We start from the raw sequence: 15,690 nt of genomic DNA, 5'->3' as shown, positions 1-15,690 counted from the left end.
GGTCGATAGTGTTTTTGAGCTCACAGGCTAACTAATTAACAAGCTACAAAATTATAACTTAATTTTTGACTAAGTTTAAATAAAATTCAAGCCGGTTGGGGTAAGTTTTAAAATAGTTTTATTTTTATTGCGACTCTCTTGTAGGAGAGCCAAACCAAATCTGAAGAAATATACAAAAGGGTAGCAAGGGCTCACATAGTAAAGTCCCTTGCTCCCGTGTTCATGATAACATCAGTTTACTTTCTATCTATATTGAAAGCTCTAGTTAGCCCCTCTCTCCTCAGGTGTGGGTTATGGAAAATCTCCAAAACTAGCGAGAAGCCATCGAGTATGGAAAATAACCAGGATTACGAGGGAATCTATATTCCAAAGTTACAGCTAGTAGCGGTACTTGGAAGCGCTAAAAACGCTATAAGGGTTATTTTTACCTTTAGAAAATTTATTATAAATTGTACGAGAAAGTTTCCAATTGTTTTAGATATATTTTAACACCTTTCATTACCCCTTTAAGCACATACAAAAAAAAAGTAATAAAAATGAACACTCTTGTCAAGTTAGGTGACATTTCGGATGTCCAAGAATATACTTAATTAATGGGTTGCAATTTTGCGATTACCAAAGGTGCATGAAGAAGATATCCCATAGTATTTTTTTCTTTAGGTTTTTTTCGATTATAATTTCCAAGTTTGTGCGTTTACATAGGTTAATTATTGAACTTACTGTATTTCTTTCAGCAAACATTTCTGTAAGATCACTTTTATAATTATTGGAATTGGGAACTTAGTTTGAAATAATACATATTTCTTTTTTCGTATTTAGTCCCAAGGGGTTACGTGTAACAAGAATATTTTAATATTCATTTTTTTTTAGGAGACTCGGAAAAGAGTATGGGGTTCATGCACGAGCCAAGGCCTAACCTTAAAGCTTGCGTAAGTTTTGGCGCGAGCTTTTGCATGCGTATATAAAATCGATGATTGCGTGTATAGAAAATTTTCTCCCTCTGTTGTTTCTGCCAGTTGTTTCCTGTCTACTGATGAATTTTAACAGCGAGGTTCTGCCCCTTAACATATTCCTCTTTCTATCTCTCTCTTATCCTCACTCTCTCTCTCTCTCTCTCTCTCTCTCTCTCTCTCTCTCTCTCTCTCTCTCTCTCTCTCTCTCTCTCTCTCTCTCTCTCTCTCTCTCTCTCTCTCTCTCACCCCACAAGGTTTTATTCCGGGAGCGCCTCCCCTATTTAACCTTTTCCCGCCATTTCCCTCCTCATCACCAGCTCGCCTGTCATTAAGAGTATCGACTCTCCATCGTCGACTAGCTCTAACGACTAACCAACCCGTTAAAACTTTCAAAAGAGACTTTGCTGTTACAGTATACACTTAGCTTCAACACTCTTAAATCCTTAATTTACTAAGCCTAAATGTAACCATTTAAGCCTAAATTGAATCAAAAAGATTTTACACGTGCCATCACGCACGCGCTGCTTTGGTCACGTGATTTTTAATTGTTAAGCCTGAATGATCTCACGATGCATTCTCGAATTCGCCTTATGTTTAATCAGCGCCACCTAAGGTGTAGCGGCGACTTTGGGAACTTGAAAAAATCGCGACCAATCAGAGGACGCTGTTTGTCCGACTATTTTTTTTATTGGGGATATTTGGAGAAAAAAATGTTTAGACGAGTGTGATGTAGATTTTAACCATTTTCGGCAACTAAAACGGCTGATTCTCGTTAAAACGGTTAGAAAACTGGCAAATCGTGTTATTCTCGAAGATATATAAGCGTTTAAAACAAGTAAGACAACTTTTTATTCGTTTTATACCCGTTAAATCCATCAAATCGCGTTAAGCCTTGGCTATTTCTTGCAGCATTTTCCATTGATTGACGTCGTTTTCACTGTCCAAGATTTACTTTTCGAGAAATTTAACATTTTCTGTGAATTTACTTAGATCGAACTGTTTTGTTTTTGCGTTAAATACGTCCTAAGCTTCATATTGTTCATAAAATCTTCATGATGGCTTTGCCAAAACGAAAGCTGGCTGACGTTGTGTCAGCGAAAGTGAAGAAAAAACCGTGTGCGTTTACAACTGCAAGTACTTTGGGAGATGATTCTCCTAGGTTGTATTGCCTGTGCCAGCAACCAAAAGACAACTCCAAAAAGATGGTGCAATGCTCATTGTGCGTAGAATGGTACCATCTAACTTGCGTGAATTTGGATGAAGACAGCCTGGACTTAATAGATGATTATATGTGTAAAGCATGCATCGACGTAATGGTTGTAAACCCAAACATGTCAAAAGAAGGTGAATGAAGTTGCTGATATTCATTATGGCCACCAGCCTTTTTGAAAATAAACCAAATTTGTTATTTCATAAAAAGGACTCCTTCGTTTACAAGGAAGAGTTACCCCAAAGGAAGGATGGGGTGAAAACGTATTTCTAACAGATTTGTCAGATGGGATTGCCGAAAGTCACTCAAAGACAAAGCGTGAGAAACAGGAAGGATTCATGCTTTTTAGGGAGGAGAAGATTTTAGGTATTCAAAGCAACAGAAAAGGTATGTCACATTATGACATTTTGATTGATTGAGATTAATTAGAGTTGAACCGGTGCTCTAGGAAATGTCATTTTCATAAGAGCTACATGTGACGCGGATAGAAGACCCAAAACCTACAACATGTTTGCCTGTTTCAATATCGCCAAAGAACCAAATCAATTAAAATGGATAGCATGCTCTTGCCCTGCGGGAAATGACGGTGATTGTAAACATTCGATAGCACTTTTATATCAACTCATTGACATCGTAAGAATAAAAGCTGAAACCTTGCCGCTACGTGGGACGTGCACCAGCAGGCTTCAAATGTGGCATGTCAAGAAACCAAAAACAGACGAGCCGTTTCTTCTTAGTGATTTGGAAATTGTTAAACACGACCCAGCCAAACCAAGGAAAGCTCTTTTAGGGTGCGCGGTTCGTACGTTTAATGTGTTGCCACCGGGGTCTCAACCGATATCTAAAGAAAAATTGGAAAATTTCGTTAAACTCTTTGACAAAATGGACATAAGTATGCCAGTCATCGGTACAATAAAATCGAACGAGTGTATTCCAGTCCAACCTAAAATACACCAAAATACATTTTTGATCGACAAGTTGTGGGAATGGGTAGCTAAAACTCCAACGAGGGAAAGGAATGAAAATTTTCTGAACATTTCTGATAATGAAATTAAGGTATTGAAAAGTATCCAAGTAGATTTAGCTGGATCAAAATATACTGAGGTTAAAACTCGCTTACAAAGCCGCTCACATTATTGGCATAAGCAGAGGAGTCATCGGCTCACGGCATCCATGTTTGGAACTTTTGTAAAAATGCGAGATGAGACTGATCCAGTAAAAACATTTCAACAAAAGAGGAATTTTGTTACAGCGAAATCATTGGATCATGGGTTGAAATACGAGCCGGCAGCTTTCTCGTTATTCACACAGAACATCAAGACCCAAAGCCACACTTCTGTTGGATTAATTGTCAACCCGCAGTTTTGTTTTCTCGGAGCTAGCCCTGATCGCCTTGTATTGATTGAAGATCAACTATACCTAGTAGAAATAAAGTGCCCGTACGCTATTTTTAAGAATAAGGAAACTATTAGGACAAAAGCTGCCTCTGGTAATTTTTATCTCTTTGTGGATGAAGAAACTGAAGAACTTGAGCTTAAGAAAAATTCGGATGTGTACCATCAAATTCAGGGACAGCTTCTAGTTTGCAATATGCCTGTGTGTTTTTTGGTGGTATTTGTACCACCTGGTGACATTGAAATTTTGATGATAATGAAAAATAACAATTTCACCAACGGCAGCTTACTTCCCAAACTTTCTACTAAATATTACATGCATCTCTTACCATCCTTTGCCAAGGAAATGTTTGAAAAACCAACTGAGTAAGAACGTAACTGAAAATTTGGTGTATCATCCTAACCATTTGTTTTAAAAAATAAAATCTTTATGTCTAAATGATAACGGCAGTAGGCAATGGGACCTGCCAAAACAAAACTCCCAATGAGTAACGATCAGGCTGGGAAATAGCACACTTCCTCTGGTCCAAAACCAGTTTATTAATTGCTTGGACTAGTTTTTTAATTCAAAAAGTGGGGATTACTGGTCCTCGGGACCAGTTTATTAATTGCAAATCTATTGGAGCACAAAGGCTGGGACCAGTCCGGAGACCAGTTAATTATTTCGGGGACTAGAGGGGTCACTGGTCCCAAGGACTAGTTTAAAAAATATCCTTATTTCCCAGCCTGGTAACGATGTGGTGTTTCTCGTGTCACATCTTTTTGTAAGCCTTACGAATGAGCCCGTTTTTATTAAAACCTCTCCAAAAACATAATAATAATAATAATAATAATAATAAAAAGCTTTTATTAGGATATACCTTTAAGTCTGAACTTATTTACAAAGGTGTCCTGTAGTTTAAATTATTTTACACTTCATTATGTATATTCATTTAAAATTATTTTACACTCCAATATTTATAATCATTTAAAATTATTTTTCACTTTAGAAATTTTAAAATTAATTATCTTTAAACCATATCTTGTTTTATGTATTGGTTAAGCCTGTTTTTAAAAACATTTATAGACTTTTCTGTTTTGATGTCCATCGGTAGATAGCACAATCTACTTTTAATCCAATTTTTGAACCAGCTTACCGGTGAAATTTGACAAATGGCAACATACTACATATATTTTCTCGAGCATAGGTGTTAAAGTCAATGGAATTTCTCCTTTCAAAATTTTAAATTCTTTAACCCGACCAATAGCTCTTTCTATGTGTATTCTGGCAAAAGCAATCTTGCGTGTTTCGGAGAGTTGTGATGCGGTGAACTGGTCACGACCTTGAAGAAATTCAGGAATGTATAGCTTCAGTTTCTTCAAAGCAAGTTCTTTAGCGATATCAAAACCCCGGTCAGCCATGATACCGTCACCTTCTTCCAACATGTCCAAAAGGCCACAATGAAGAATAAGTTTTTTATCAGATGTTCTTCCACAGTATAGGTTTGAACAATAAGTTAAGTGTCCTGATCCAGCCATTCCAACAAGCGCTTTGACCGTGTTGCAATGCTTATAAGCGCTGAAGGTTTCTCGTTGAGCTTCTGACGCAGATGGTTTTTCAAGTTTAAACTCTGTACAGTCTACGATGATCCGTAAATCTGGATAACGTTTTTTTATTTTGGCCGAGGTCAACTCGAGAGCCCTTTCCAATGAAGCAAAAACTGGTAGGTGAAGGCAACGTTCGTAAAGAAACAACACCCACGTGTTAATTATTCGTGAAACATGCCCTTGCGACAAATTATACAGATCAGCTAAAAACTGTTCCTGGGTTCCCAATCTTAATCGAACCAGTGTCAAGAAAAACTCCTCTATTGGGTTTAATTTTCTAGGACGGCCGGGCTTGACAACTTCATGAAAGTCTTTATCGGTGTTATCTCTTATTTGGTTCGTTTCCTGACCAACATAGTTTAATTTTGCGCATTCTGGTAACAGAAGTTGATAAAACGCCCAAAAAACTTCATATGAAGGGAAGCCTGTATAAAATCTAATAGCAGTATCATTGCTAACAAATCTAGTCACAGTAAATTTTTCTTTGGCACGCAAGGATAGTAATTCTAATTGTTTTCTCACAAGTTGTACTTTGCCAGGGGTATTAGGAGTGTATGTAGATTTCAAAGAAATTCCGCTGCTAGGTAACGACAAAGATTGGCTTGACTGCACCGAGGCAATACTGCTTCTCTGAGACTCAGATTCGAGCTCATCAGCATCGTGAAGGCATATAATATTAGGTAATGGGTTTTCTGGGTCGGGATCTTGCAACTCCACCTTCTTAATATCACCGCCATTTGATTCCTCAAGCTCTTCCAGATCAAAAGACAAAGCTCCCATTTCTTCCAAAATTTCAGTTCTTTGTTCAGGGCTCAAACGACAGAAAGGCTGTTTCGGAACGTGTTCATCAGTTTCAACCATTACGTTAGTATTCCGAAATACAGACGGACACGACTGAGGTTTTAAGCGTTTAGGCTTTGGTTTAGCGGTGGGGAAATAATCTGATTCTATGAAATGTTTCGAACAAACTCGGGCGCTATACAGGTCGGTGGGCAACGGTCCTAGTGCGTTAGTTATGGCATCAATCCATTTTTGTTTCATTGTGGCGTCTTTTGGGAAAAAATGGTAAGAAAGGGATTTCAAACTGTTGTTGCAGCATTTTAAGAAACAACGGTTCTTTGATGCCATGTTTCTTTAAGTAAAATGTTAAATTTCTCGAAAAGTAAATCTTGGACAGTGAAAACGACGTCAATCAATGGAAAATGCTGCAAGAAATAGCCAAGGCTTAACGCGATTTGATGGATTTAACGGGTATAAAACGAATAAAAAGTTGTCTTACTTGTTTTAAACGCTTATATATCTTCGAGAATAACACGATTTGCCAGTTTTCTAACCGTTTTAACGAGAATCAGCCGTTTTAGTTGCCGAAAATGGTTAAAATCTACATCACACTCGTCTAAACATTTTTTTCTCCAAATATCCCCAATAAAAAAAATAGTCGGACAAACAGCGTCCTCTGATTGGTCGCGATTTTTTCAAGTTCCCAAAGTCGCCGCTACACCTTAGGTGGCGCTGATTAAACATAAGGCGAATTAGCCACGTCGTGCACGCGCTTCCATGTTTTGTTAAGCCTAATTATTTCCCGCCATGCACGTGAAAGAATATGGTACTTTCTACTGTTTGTTTTCGCAACTCCAAAATTCTTATGACAAGGCCATGTTGCCAATATAGTGTTAGGCCAGGGAAAAGGTCATCGATGTTGTTGGTTGGTTACGTGCATGGCACTTCTCCGCTGGCGATCGAAGTTTCGGTCATCCGAGTATGGTATGGTTATAGATTAAACGTGTGTACCATTATCGATCTGCAGGGTTACCCTCGTCCTAGCTTGGTCTTCCATGTACTTGTAGAGCACTGAAGTTCGACCGGTCCTTTCACTATCCATGTCCATTTCGTTTATTTTTGGATGGAGTCGAAGAAAATTTGGGGATATCATGACCCGTTGTGTGACAGAATTGCAGTAAGGTTAGGGTATTCGAAGGAATTTTCAATTGTCTTGCAAGGAACAATTTTTTTCGACTGACTCTGTACAACTAAATGGCGTTAACCTATTTACTATATTTTTTATTTTTAAATGCTGAAGTGTATTGTCAACAGAGTATTTAGACACCTTGTCCTGGAGCCAAATTGCAGTCGAGTACCGCAGTTAATTCTTTTGTCATTAAGGTTTTTTTCTTTTGGAATAATTGAGTGATTCATAAATGAGAGGCTTTCAAATTTGGGTTCATTTCACTGAGAGATATGTCTAAGCAAAGTTCGCGTGCTGTCGTCTAATTTGGCGGGATTTGTCAGGTGACCGTGAAATATGTCAGGGTTACCTATTGTTTAGCTGTCTGTGAGGTGTCAACCTAGGTCGTCCCACTTTGCGCGCCTTGCCGCGAGTTGTACGGATGGATCCACGTGGCGAAAGAGGTGTGAATGGTGCGCACCTTTAAGGTTTTATTAACAACCCACCCATCCACCCCCCTTCTCCTTCCCTTTTTTTGGAAAAATGACGATAATTTTAACCCGTCTGATTTTATAAGGACGCGTACAACCCACTTAGAGGGGTTTTGTTCGAGTTTTGAAACGACGTGTGACAACCCCACACACTAACCAAAATTCGACGGATTTGGGTTGAAATATGTCACATTGCAATTTTCCTGAAAAAAAAAATCCCTATTTTTCTGTGGTGCGTTTAGGTTTGACAAAAATTACCGTGCCTATTAAATACGAGTTAATAATTTTTTGGTGGCTTTGGTTAAATGTACCGAACGCAGTTTTAACTAAATTATTTTTATTATTTAGGGTTTAATATCAATTTATTTCAACAGTCTAATTAATTTTAAATTTATTTTTATTTTCCAGAAAGCAATGGTGAAACAATCGGTAATAATGAGAAGTAATTTCAGTGGCGCACAAAAATTGTGTCGTCTGCTTATGCGCTTCAGATCATAAGTGCAAGTTGTCTAACAGGAGACGGGGCGTTATATTTCTACTTCAGGTAATTACACCGTTTCTAAATTAATTTAATGATATTTATTAAGTCTAATAATTTTTAAACATGTTTTTATAGCCGTAGAACCTGTAAATTCGACGAAACATCTCAACCGTTCAATCCTTCATCTCCAAGAAATCTAAGGTGAGTTTTTACATTCATTTTTTACTCTAAGCCTTGGCGCATTATTAAGGCTGAAATAGATCGCGTTTGCCAATGGCCTTTACAAATACAAAATAATTAATAAATTCGGATTAAGTTAGGTTTAAATATAACCTAAGCCCTGGCGCATTGATCGTTCAATGACGCTATACAATTTTCAATTTAACGACGTACATGGTACCTAATAATTAAAACCCAAGTAATATGACCACATTATTGAACTATTCCCATATATTTGGGGAATTCATACCAGTAGGCGCAATTCCTTTCTTCTTATCCGCAAGTACCCGCGCGCTTCGCTTAAAGGTATACCGGTAAGCGGCAGTATACTCATTCCATGGTCATTCTTTCGCCACCGTTCGTGGGGACATTGATGGATAGCCGCAATTAATGCTAAAGTTAGTCCCTATCCAAGAGCTCCGGATCCCATATACCAATTCGTAGATAAAAAAGAGGGCCTTTTTAATAAAGGACCCTTTAGAAGTTAAGCCCGGATTGAGGCATGGATATAGTCCAAAACATTTGGCCCTCGCTCAAACTCAAAATGCTCAATTTTGGAAAAATATGGCTAGTACAACATAACCTAAGTCTAACCTAACCCTAATCACACGCAACCTTACCTGAACAACCACACCATAAAGACAACGTGGGGTCTAATCTTGCATATTATTTACCTTGACGAATGTCTTCTTTCGAGCGCATGCGTGACTGTTCCCATATGTATCTGGTAGTCGTTGTTGCCTGTTGGGAAGCAGCTCGCTCCAAAGACGAATATCGTCGCTTCGTAATGTTGCTCGGGCTTTTCCAGGAAGGAAAAGGTATTTTCAGTTCAGAACCGAGGCTTAGGTGGTTTTATTATTAAGTAGCAGGAAAAAGGAAGGGTAACGACACGTGAATTTCATTTACCGTGAGCAGCGCGAGCGGCGGTCTGTCACCGGTCAGATCCGTTGAGAAGTTTGGGGTTAAAGCCTCTATAACGCGAAAGCCCGCGCGCGCGATTCAGGCTCGCATGTTTCACTGGTACATGCCATAATGGGGAAAAACCCCTTACCCGTACCGTACAGTATTTACCAGAGGTTATAGGTACGTACGGAGGGGATTCCCTGTAAGGCACTGCATGCCACCCGTCGCTCTCATCTGACTGTCTAACACGAGCGGTGGTTTTTCCGAAGGCTTCAATAATGCACCCCCAACTATATATGTATACGGTGATGCTGCGTGGTACACTCTGGTCTCTTCCGTTGAAGCCTTTCACCCCTTTTTTCTAATATACGCCTGAATGGTTTTAAGGGTGTTTGGGATCATGAGGATTTTCTTTTGATATCTATAAATAGGTGCGCCTATTTATCCCCATAGTTGTACTTAATACTCTATGGGGAACCATCCCCTTTTTATTCAATAAACATGATGTATAAATTTCACGGGTTATATTGAACCGTGTGCCTACAGTTTTGGGAAACAATGTGAGTCAGTCAGGGAATATGTATGCACCTTTTCTTTTTGTGGTGGGGTTTGGATTTTTCTATCGAGGGTTGTCGTTGGGTTTTAAGTTGGATACAACAGATTTGTGTTTACTGGACAGACATGTCGTTTTCATCTGATCTCATGGACCAATTTTGTTGGTGTAGGTTTAATAACCATAACAAAATGTGTAGGTTAACCTTCTAAGATATGTTTGGGGTCTCTCTTCAAGTGTCTTTTGAAGTTTGTTGCGTTTAGTCCTTCACCAATGACTTGGGCTTACTGTCGGTCATGAATATGTCTTCATCTAAAGCTCCACATGCAAGGTTATTGTGTTTAGATTCGATATAGAAACAAATCTTCAGAACTTTTGGAACAAGAAAATTACTATCCTTAGATCAGTACTTACCCCATCCATGCAGTATAACAAACTCAAATACATTTCTGATGAGAAAACCATACACGAATCTCTTTCGAGTTATAAAATCTTGATGACCAAAATCTATAATCGATAAGTGAAAGATCTTAAAAACGTATCTCTCTAAGAAGAAGAAGAGGACCATATCCGTTTTTGGAAAAGAAAATATCTCTCTCTCTTACCATGCATTATTTCATTAATAATTGCAAGTCGATGCGTCGAATCAAGCAACCAACGATACACATTCGATTATTATATAGTTTATTTTTGCGAGGTTATTGTTTGAGACCTCTCTTTTTGTTTCAAAAAAAAAGAAAAAAGAAAGCTGGGCTGTCACGCTTCCGCCAAAGGGGGCTTCTGGTCTGGTAGCTGGTAGCATAGCCAGAACACGGGCTTTATCGACAGGCCGTGGGAAAAAATATAAGACATAACAACTTTTAATCTGAAATGGAGACGGTGTTATAGGCAGGGGAGGCCAAATATCGAACACCTTAGCGTTCGTTACTTCATCTCAGTTGTAAACTTCAACGATTGTCAGTTTTAGGGGGTAGCTGAGAGCCAGGCTTGACCAGAATGTAGTTTGGTAATGAAATGGTCATCAAGCCCGCGTATTTTCTCCGTAGTATAACGGTATCGATCCATAATTTTCTATATCAACGCCCGGATGATTTAGCCAAGGGAATATGAAGCCAGTCGCGTGTTGACCCGGGATTTACACGTAAATTCTCACAATGCTGCCAGGGAATCGAGGGTTGGGCGATGGGCTTTACCATTTCTAAATGAAGGTTCGCGCGCGCTTTCTGGTATAACTGGTATCGCGCCTTTTATCGAGTAAACGTCATAATTTGGGTCCTTTTAATAACAAGGGGGAAAAATCGTATGGCGCGCGTTGTATGCTACCGACGTGTATCTCTGGTGTACGCTCTACTGATGTCCTAAGTACCCTGATATACGCACTACCGTTATCTTTGTCTTTGACCCTTTATGACGGTACGACGGCCGGGGGTACCACCCGCTGCTGCTATAGTGAAATCTTTCATACAAGATGATAATTGAGCAAAGGTCAGGTCAGATACACGTATTTTCTATTACGCACCAGTTTTCCAGATAAAATTATTGATATTGGTTATCTTTTACTCGTAAGGGCGGTATTATTGACAACTTTGGGACGTTTTAACTGTTGTTCTATAAGATGTTACGGGGAAATTGTTTTAGTACGTGATAGCCCTATTTCCAACAATACTAAGTATTTGGGGTTCAACAATAAATTATCTATAGTAATTAAAGAAATTAGCAATATTAAAAGGTAGCACAATTTTTTTATGACATCCGCGCTTTTGGATGTCACTCAGGTCTCTGTTGCAGTTTGATAAATTCAGCATAAATCCTTTGAGTATGTGGTACTACAACAATCTCACGGCTCGGCTTGAGCAATTTTCCATAAAAAAAGTTTAAAATTCAATTTTATTAATTTATTTTCTCGTAATACCAATTTTTCCGGTTCCTCCAATTATTAATTACACAAAAGAAAACGTGAAAAACTTTGATAAAGAACTTTTTATTGCATTTTTCTTGCCATAAGTAGGTTTATTAAAAATTAAGTCATCTAATTTTTTTTTTATTTTTTGAAAGGGGGCTTCCACTTCAACTTCAAGAAAATATAATTTTTTTTTTCTTCTTTCTCGCGCTGTGAAGAATTTAAATAGAATAAAGCGAATTTTGTCTGGCACGTGAAAGTTGATTGGCGCTTTCGGGGGGGGGGGCACAAGCAGGGTAAAGGGGGAATATTAAAATCTCCCCCCCCCCCTATCCTCATCTACAAGACAGCTAGGAGCAATCAATAGTTGTATGGAACAGCGGGGTTGCGTATATGTTAAAAGCATAAAAGGACTACAGGTTTTTTTTATTTTTACATATTTTTATAAAGATGAGGAGAGTTCTTTGAAAGAGGGTAAGAAAAAATTTTTTGAAAGTAGATGTTAGCCTGCGAGGAAAGGCGTGGTTTTTTGTTAGGGAACAAGCTTATAATAATTACCGTAAAAACCTATACTGGTTATATGGAATATTATAGACTTAAGCCTTGGTTTCTATCCAAGGGTTTCATGTTTATAGAGCATTCTCTATTTTTCGAGGAGTGGATCGCAAATTATCTATTGTCTCTACTAATATGAGAAATATTTCGATGATATCATTGGGTTTGATGAGGATAAGTTCATCTATTTCATCCTCTTAGGTCCGTTTTTGTATGTTATATAGTTATACCTATTGAAAGTAGCAGTAAATTGCGCATTCTGCATCTCGAAATAATCCATGTAAGAATTGAATATTATGCGGGAATACGCAACGCAGGCTAAAAACTCTGTTAAATATTAGTACGAAATAGGAGGAGCCTTATTACACCTATTCCTAGTTTAATACGTAGAGATTACGTCATATCTTTGACTAGAAGCGAAGGTATTTTTAACCCCGCCTATCTTGTATTTCGTAAATGAAAAATCCATCATAGAGCTTATTCTCTGTATACTCTACTGTATACTTTTTATTCATAAAATGCCAGTTATACTCTTCAGGGAAAGTTAAAAATATCTCAACCAAACCTCAATATTTCAGGTTCATCCGGTTTTTATATACACACATATATATATAACGTATATAACAGTGCCATAATGCAATTAAAACTTCAAAAAGATTCCCTCCGAAGTTTCCAATGCATCCCATATCACGTACCACCAAATAGATCTTGTTGTTTTATATAACCATGCACGATTTTTGGTCATTGGCTTTTTGGATTTTTCCCCACATGCCCTCTTACTCTTAATTTGAAGGTCCTTTAGCCGCGGGATGGGGGTGCACTTCTAATTAGTTTTAATTATACGCGCGTTATGATTAAGTTAGGTAATTATTTAATTGTCAAAATTGTTAAGTATATATTTTCCCACACTTTGGAATGGGAAAAGTTTAAATGGATTGGGTTAATTTAGGAAGTTTTCGGTGGTGAAATATACACAAAAGGGTTATGACGCGTATGCGAGAATGTGTTTAATTAAGGCTGTAGGTTTTCATTGTTTTGCAGAGCTATTTAAGTCGAGTAGAATGAATTAATTAACGTCTAAAAGTCTGGGTAGGTGAATATTTCTAAATAATAAAAGGGTTAATAAGCTAATTTTTGACAACTCTCGACTCTTTTAGCTTTTGTTTCCGTTTTGGGCCCTGTGTGTAGGCTTTCAAGGGGGTTTAATATATTATCCGTTAGGCAAGCGTATGGGGGGCTATATACCATTAGTCTCCAAAAAATGATTTATTTTCGGCGTGTAGCGCCTAAACACCATGCACTTGAGGAAGGAGGACGCTCGGCATGCATGCACCCCATAACTGGAGTCTGGAAGACCTCACCTTAGAAGAGCTGCTGTACTGTTCTGTTCTGTTTGGGCTCGAGCGTTATTTATTACTCCGTTTCATATATGAGGCATATCTCTTTGGTAGCGATGACGGAAACGCTCTCACCTTCTTGAAATCTCTAAACACGCCGTGAAAATTTATTACCTTCCCTTCTTGACTACGTAGTCTCGTTGCTTGGTTCTTCTCAACGAAAAACGCGTCCGATCTTGGGCCTTCCGCGAAAGGGTTAAGCGGTATGCCTTCCGAATTACGGACTTGGAATTTGACTGTTTTCTCGTACAAAGTCTTTAGAATTAAGGACTGTTTTCTGAACAAAATAGCACTTGAGACGTAGGCTTTTAACGTTACAAAGAATTACTATACTATCCATATCATTGGTTACCATATTGGAGTTGTCTTTCTTCAATTTTGCAGAAGAAGTTAATCTATCATACTTTTGTTAGATTCCAAAGATATTTATTTACCATTACCCTGTTGATTTCTTAGAAGAATGTCTGTCATTTTGGTATGGGTTCGTTGTTTTTCGTTTATATTATAAATAGATCTTAAGTCTCTCTCGACAACTTCAAGACCCATGAGCCTCTCTACATTTGAGTTTACAAGTAGATAATAAATGGGTATACCACTCATGCACCATCGCCAAAGATACGTATCGAAGAACGTTTGTAAATAGGACATAGTTTAAAATGCTTAAGTTAAGCCTTGGTTAGATACTTCGTTGTTTACGTCTTAGAGCGCCTGCGTCGTGGCACGAATCATCTTGGAGGTCAAGACGGCTCTGCTCTACCACCACCATCACCGGCCATCCTTGGATTTAGGGGATATATAGGGAAAGTACTAGCTAGTATAAGCGACTGAACCCTCCCGAAGTTTTACTTACCATCGTGCGGCAAGAGGCTTGTAGTTTGGAGAGAGCTGATTGGGTCGTCGGTTTCTTCTTCTTCTTGATGGTGATGGTTTTCCTCTCCTTTCACGAAAAGAGCTTGACAGACGAGTCCTGGAGGTGGTAGCGGTGGTGGTGGTGGTATGGTAGGAGATATCTTCTTACTCGCCTATAACCCCCCTTCCCTTCGTTCCTTTCGAAGGACATGAGTTAAGAAAAAAGTAGAAAACGTCCCCCCAGCTGGCTGGAGGCGAGGCAAAACTCTCTTCTTCTAAATTCAGAACTTGTATTTTTTCCATTAGGGAAAAACTCTACTGGCCTAGACCCTGAAAAAAACTAAATATATTTACTTGAAAATAATTATAATTATTTCATAGTTCTAGACTATATACCCGTATATCCTTTGGCGTCTGCACTGCACTCGCTTCTATTTACTCGTGATACAATATTATTGTAATTACTCTTTTCATTTCATTCTTTATGAGACTTAACACACGCTTAGATATCATTAGCTTTAGCTTTGGTTTGAGATGGAAATTGAAATCGGTTTTGCTGTTTTGTTTCATTTTTTTATATGAAGTGGGGTATATTATTTGATGGTACTTTTACTAATGGTTTTGTTATGATTGCTTTTGGTAAATGGGGTATGATACGATGGTGTTATTATGTAAAATATATCGCGTGATAAATGCATATATGAATTCAGTTTGTTCGAAGGTATTTTGTGGTGAAACAAATTAGGGAGCTCTATTTAAATTCAGAGTAATTTGCCTAATGATGTGAAGCGGCTAATTATATTTTAAATTCGTGCCATAGAAATAAATAACTCTTAAACGCATTAGTGGAAAAGCTCTTTGCAGTGAATATACAACATGCATGGTTAGGCCATGTTTTCAATTTTGAAATTTCGCGCGCGTTTAGACCTAAAACCACGTGCTCGATTTTGAAATTTCGCGCGTATTTTGAACAATGCCACGTGCTTTGAAGTTTAACAATTCGTAATGTCTCGTGCTTTCTCAATACAAGCCTTTGTTTCTGAATTTTGATAAATTAATACAATAATGCAGCAAAAATAAAAGTTTTTATTTGAATTTTAGTGTTAGGTTTAAACATTGTTACCCACCTGATAATGAACAATCGTTAGTCGACCGAACGGCAAATAGAAGAATACACTGTATAATAAATATACTAAAAGATATACGTGGCAGTCGGTATCTTGCTAGATAAGGCTTAGGCTTGGTTAAAAAAA

General features: G+C 38.1%; 2 protein-coding genes and 1 long non-coding RNA gene across 10 annotated transcripts; 1 reads left to right on the top strand and 2 right to left on the bottom strand.

Annotated features, from left to right (window-relative positions):
• The first annotated feature begins 1,539 nt into the window (after positions 1 to 1,539).
• On the top strand, positions 1,540 to 4,412 carry LOC149692561 (uncharacterized). Its single transcript, XM_089868325.1, has 4 exons — positions 1,540 to 1,788; positions 1,863 to 2,297; positions 2,374 to 2,550; positions 2,612 to 4,412. The coding sequence occupies exons 2-4, from the start codon at positions 2,006 to 2,008 to the stop codon at positions 3,925 to 3,927; spliced, it is 1,785 nt and encodes a 594-aa protein (XP_089724451.1). The 5' UTR covers positions 1,540 to 1,788; positions 1,863 to 2,005; the 3' UTR covers positions 3,928 to 4,412.
• Positions 4,387 to 6,677, bottom strand: LOC149692560 (uncharacterized). Its single transcript, XM_089868326.1, has 2 exons — positions 6,424 to 6,677; positions 4,387 to 6,349 (listed from the first exon to the last, which is right to left on the bottom strand). Exon 2 carries the CDS (start codon positions 6,270 to 6,272, stop codon positions 4,668 to 4,670), a length of 1,605 nt encoding a protein of 534 aa, XP_089724452.1. The 5' UTR covers positions 6,273 to 6,349; positions 6,424 to 6,677; the 3' UTR covers positions 4,387 to 4,667.
• A 1-nt stretch (position 6,678) lies between these two features.
• LOC149692559 (uncharacterized) lies at positions 6,679 to 14,903 on the bottom strand. Of its 8 annotated transcripts, XR_016382808.1 has the most exons (4): positions 14,439 to 14,903; positions 10,342 to 14,365; positions 10,151 to 10,265; positions 6,679 to 10,048 (listed from the first exon to the last, which is right to left on the bottom strand). It is a non-coding gene; the product is annotated as an uncharacterized LOC149692559 (long non-coding RNA). The 8 variants fall into 8 exon arrangements; XR_016382809.1 differs by having other exon boundaries at positions 6,679 to 7,018; positions 8,955 to 14,365; XR_016382813.1 differs by having other exon boundaries at positions 6,679 to 9,079; positions 9,187 to 14,365.
• Between the last annotated feature and the right edge of the window lie 787 nt (positions 14,904 to 15,690).

Source organism: Phalangium opilio, unplaced genomic scaffold (assembly GCF_054372755.1).
Source record: "Phalangium opilio isolate 3A_F unplaced genomic scaffold, DU_Popi_V2 ptg000024l_1, whole genome shotgun sequence".
NCBI classification, from domain to species: domain Eukaryota; kingdom Metazoa; phylum Arthropoda; class Arachnida; order Opiliones; family Phalangiidae; genus Phalangium; species Phalangium opilio.
The sequence above is the reverse complement of the archived record's forward strand: the minus strand, read 5'-3'. Positions and strand labels throughout refer to the sequence as shown.

What these genes read in the sequence shown, in the direction of transcription:
- LOC149692561 (XM_089868325.1), top strand. Translation starts at nt 2,006, where the DNA reads ATGATGGCTTTGCCAAAACGAAAGCTGGCTGACGTTGTGTCAGCGAAA. An exon ending in CCCAAACATGTCAAAAGAAG is followed by an intron (nt 2,298 to 2,373) that starts GTGAATGAAGTT and finishes TTTCATAAAAAG; the next exon opens with GACTCCTTCGTTTACAAGGA. An exon ending in TATTCAAAGCAACAGAAAAG is followed by an intron (nt 2,551 to 2,611) that starts GTATGTCACATT and finishes CCGGTGCTCTAG; the next exon opens with GAAATGTCATTTTCATAAGA.
- LOC149692560 (XM_089868326.1), bottom strand. Translation starts at nt 6,272, where the DNA reads ATGGCATCAAAGAACCGTTGTTTCTTAAAATGCTGCAACAACAGTTTG.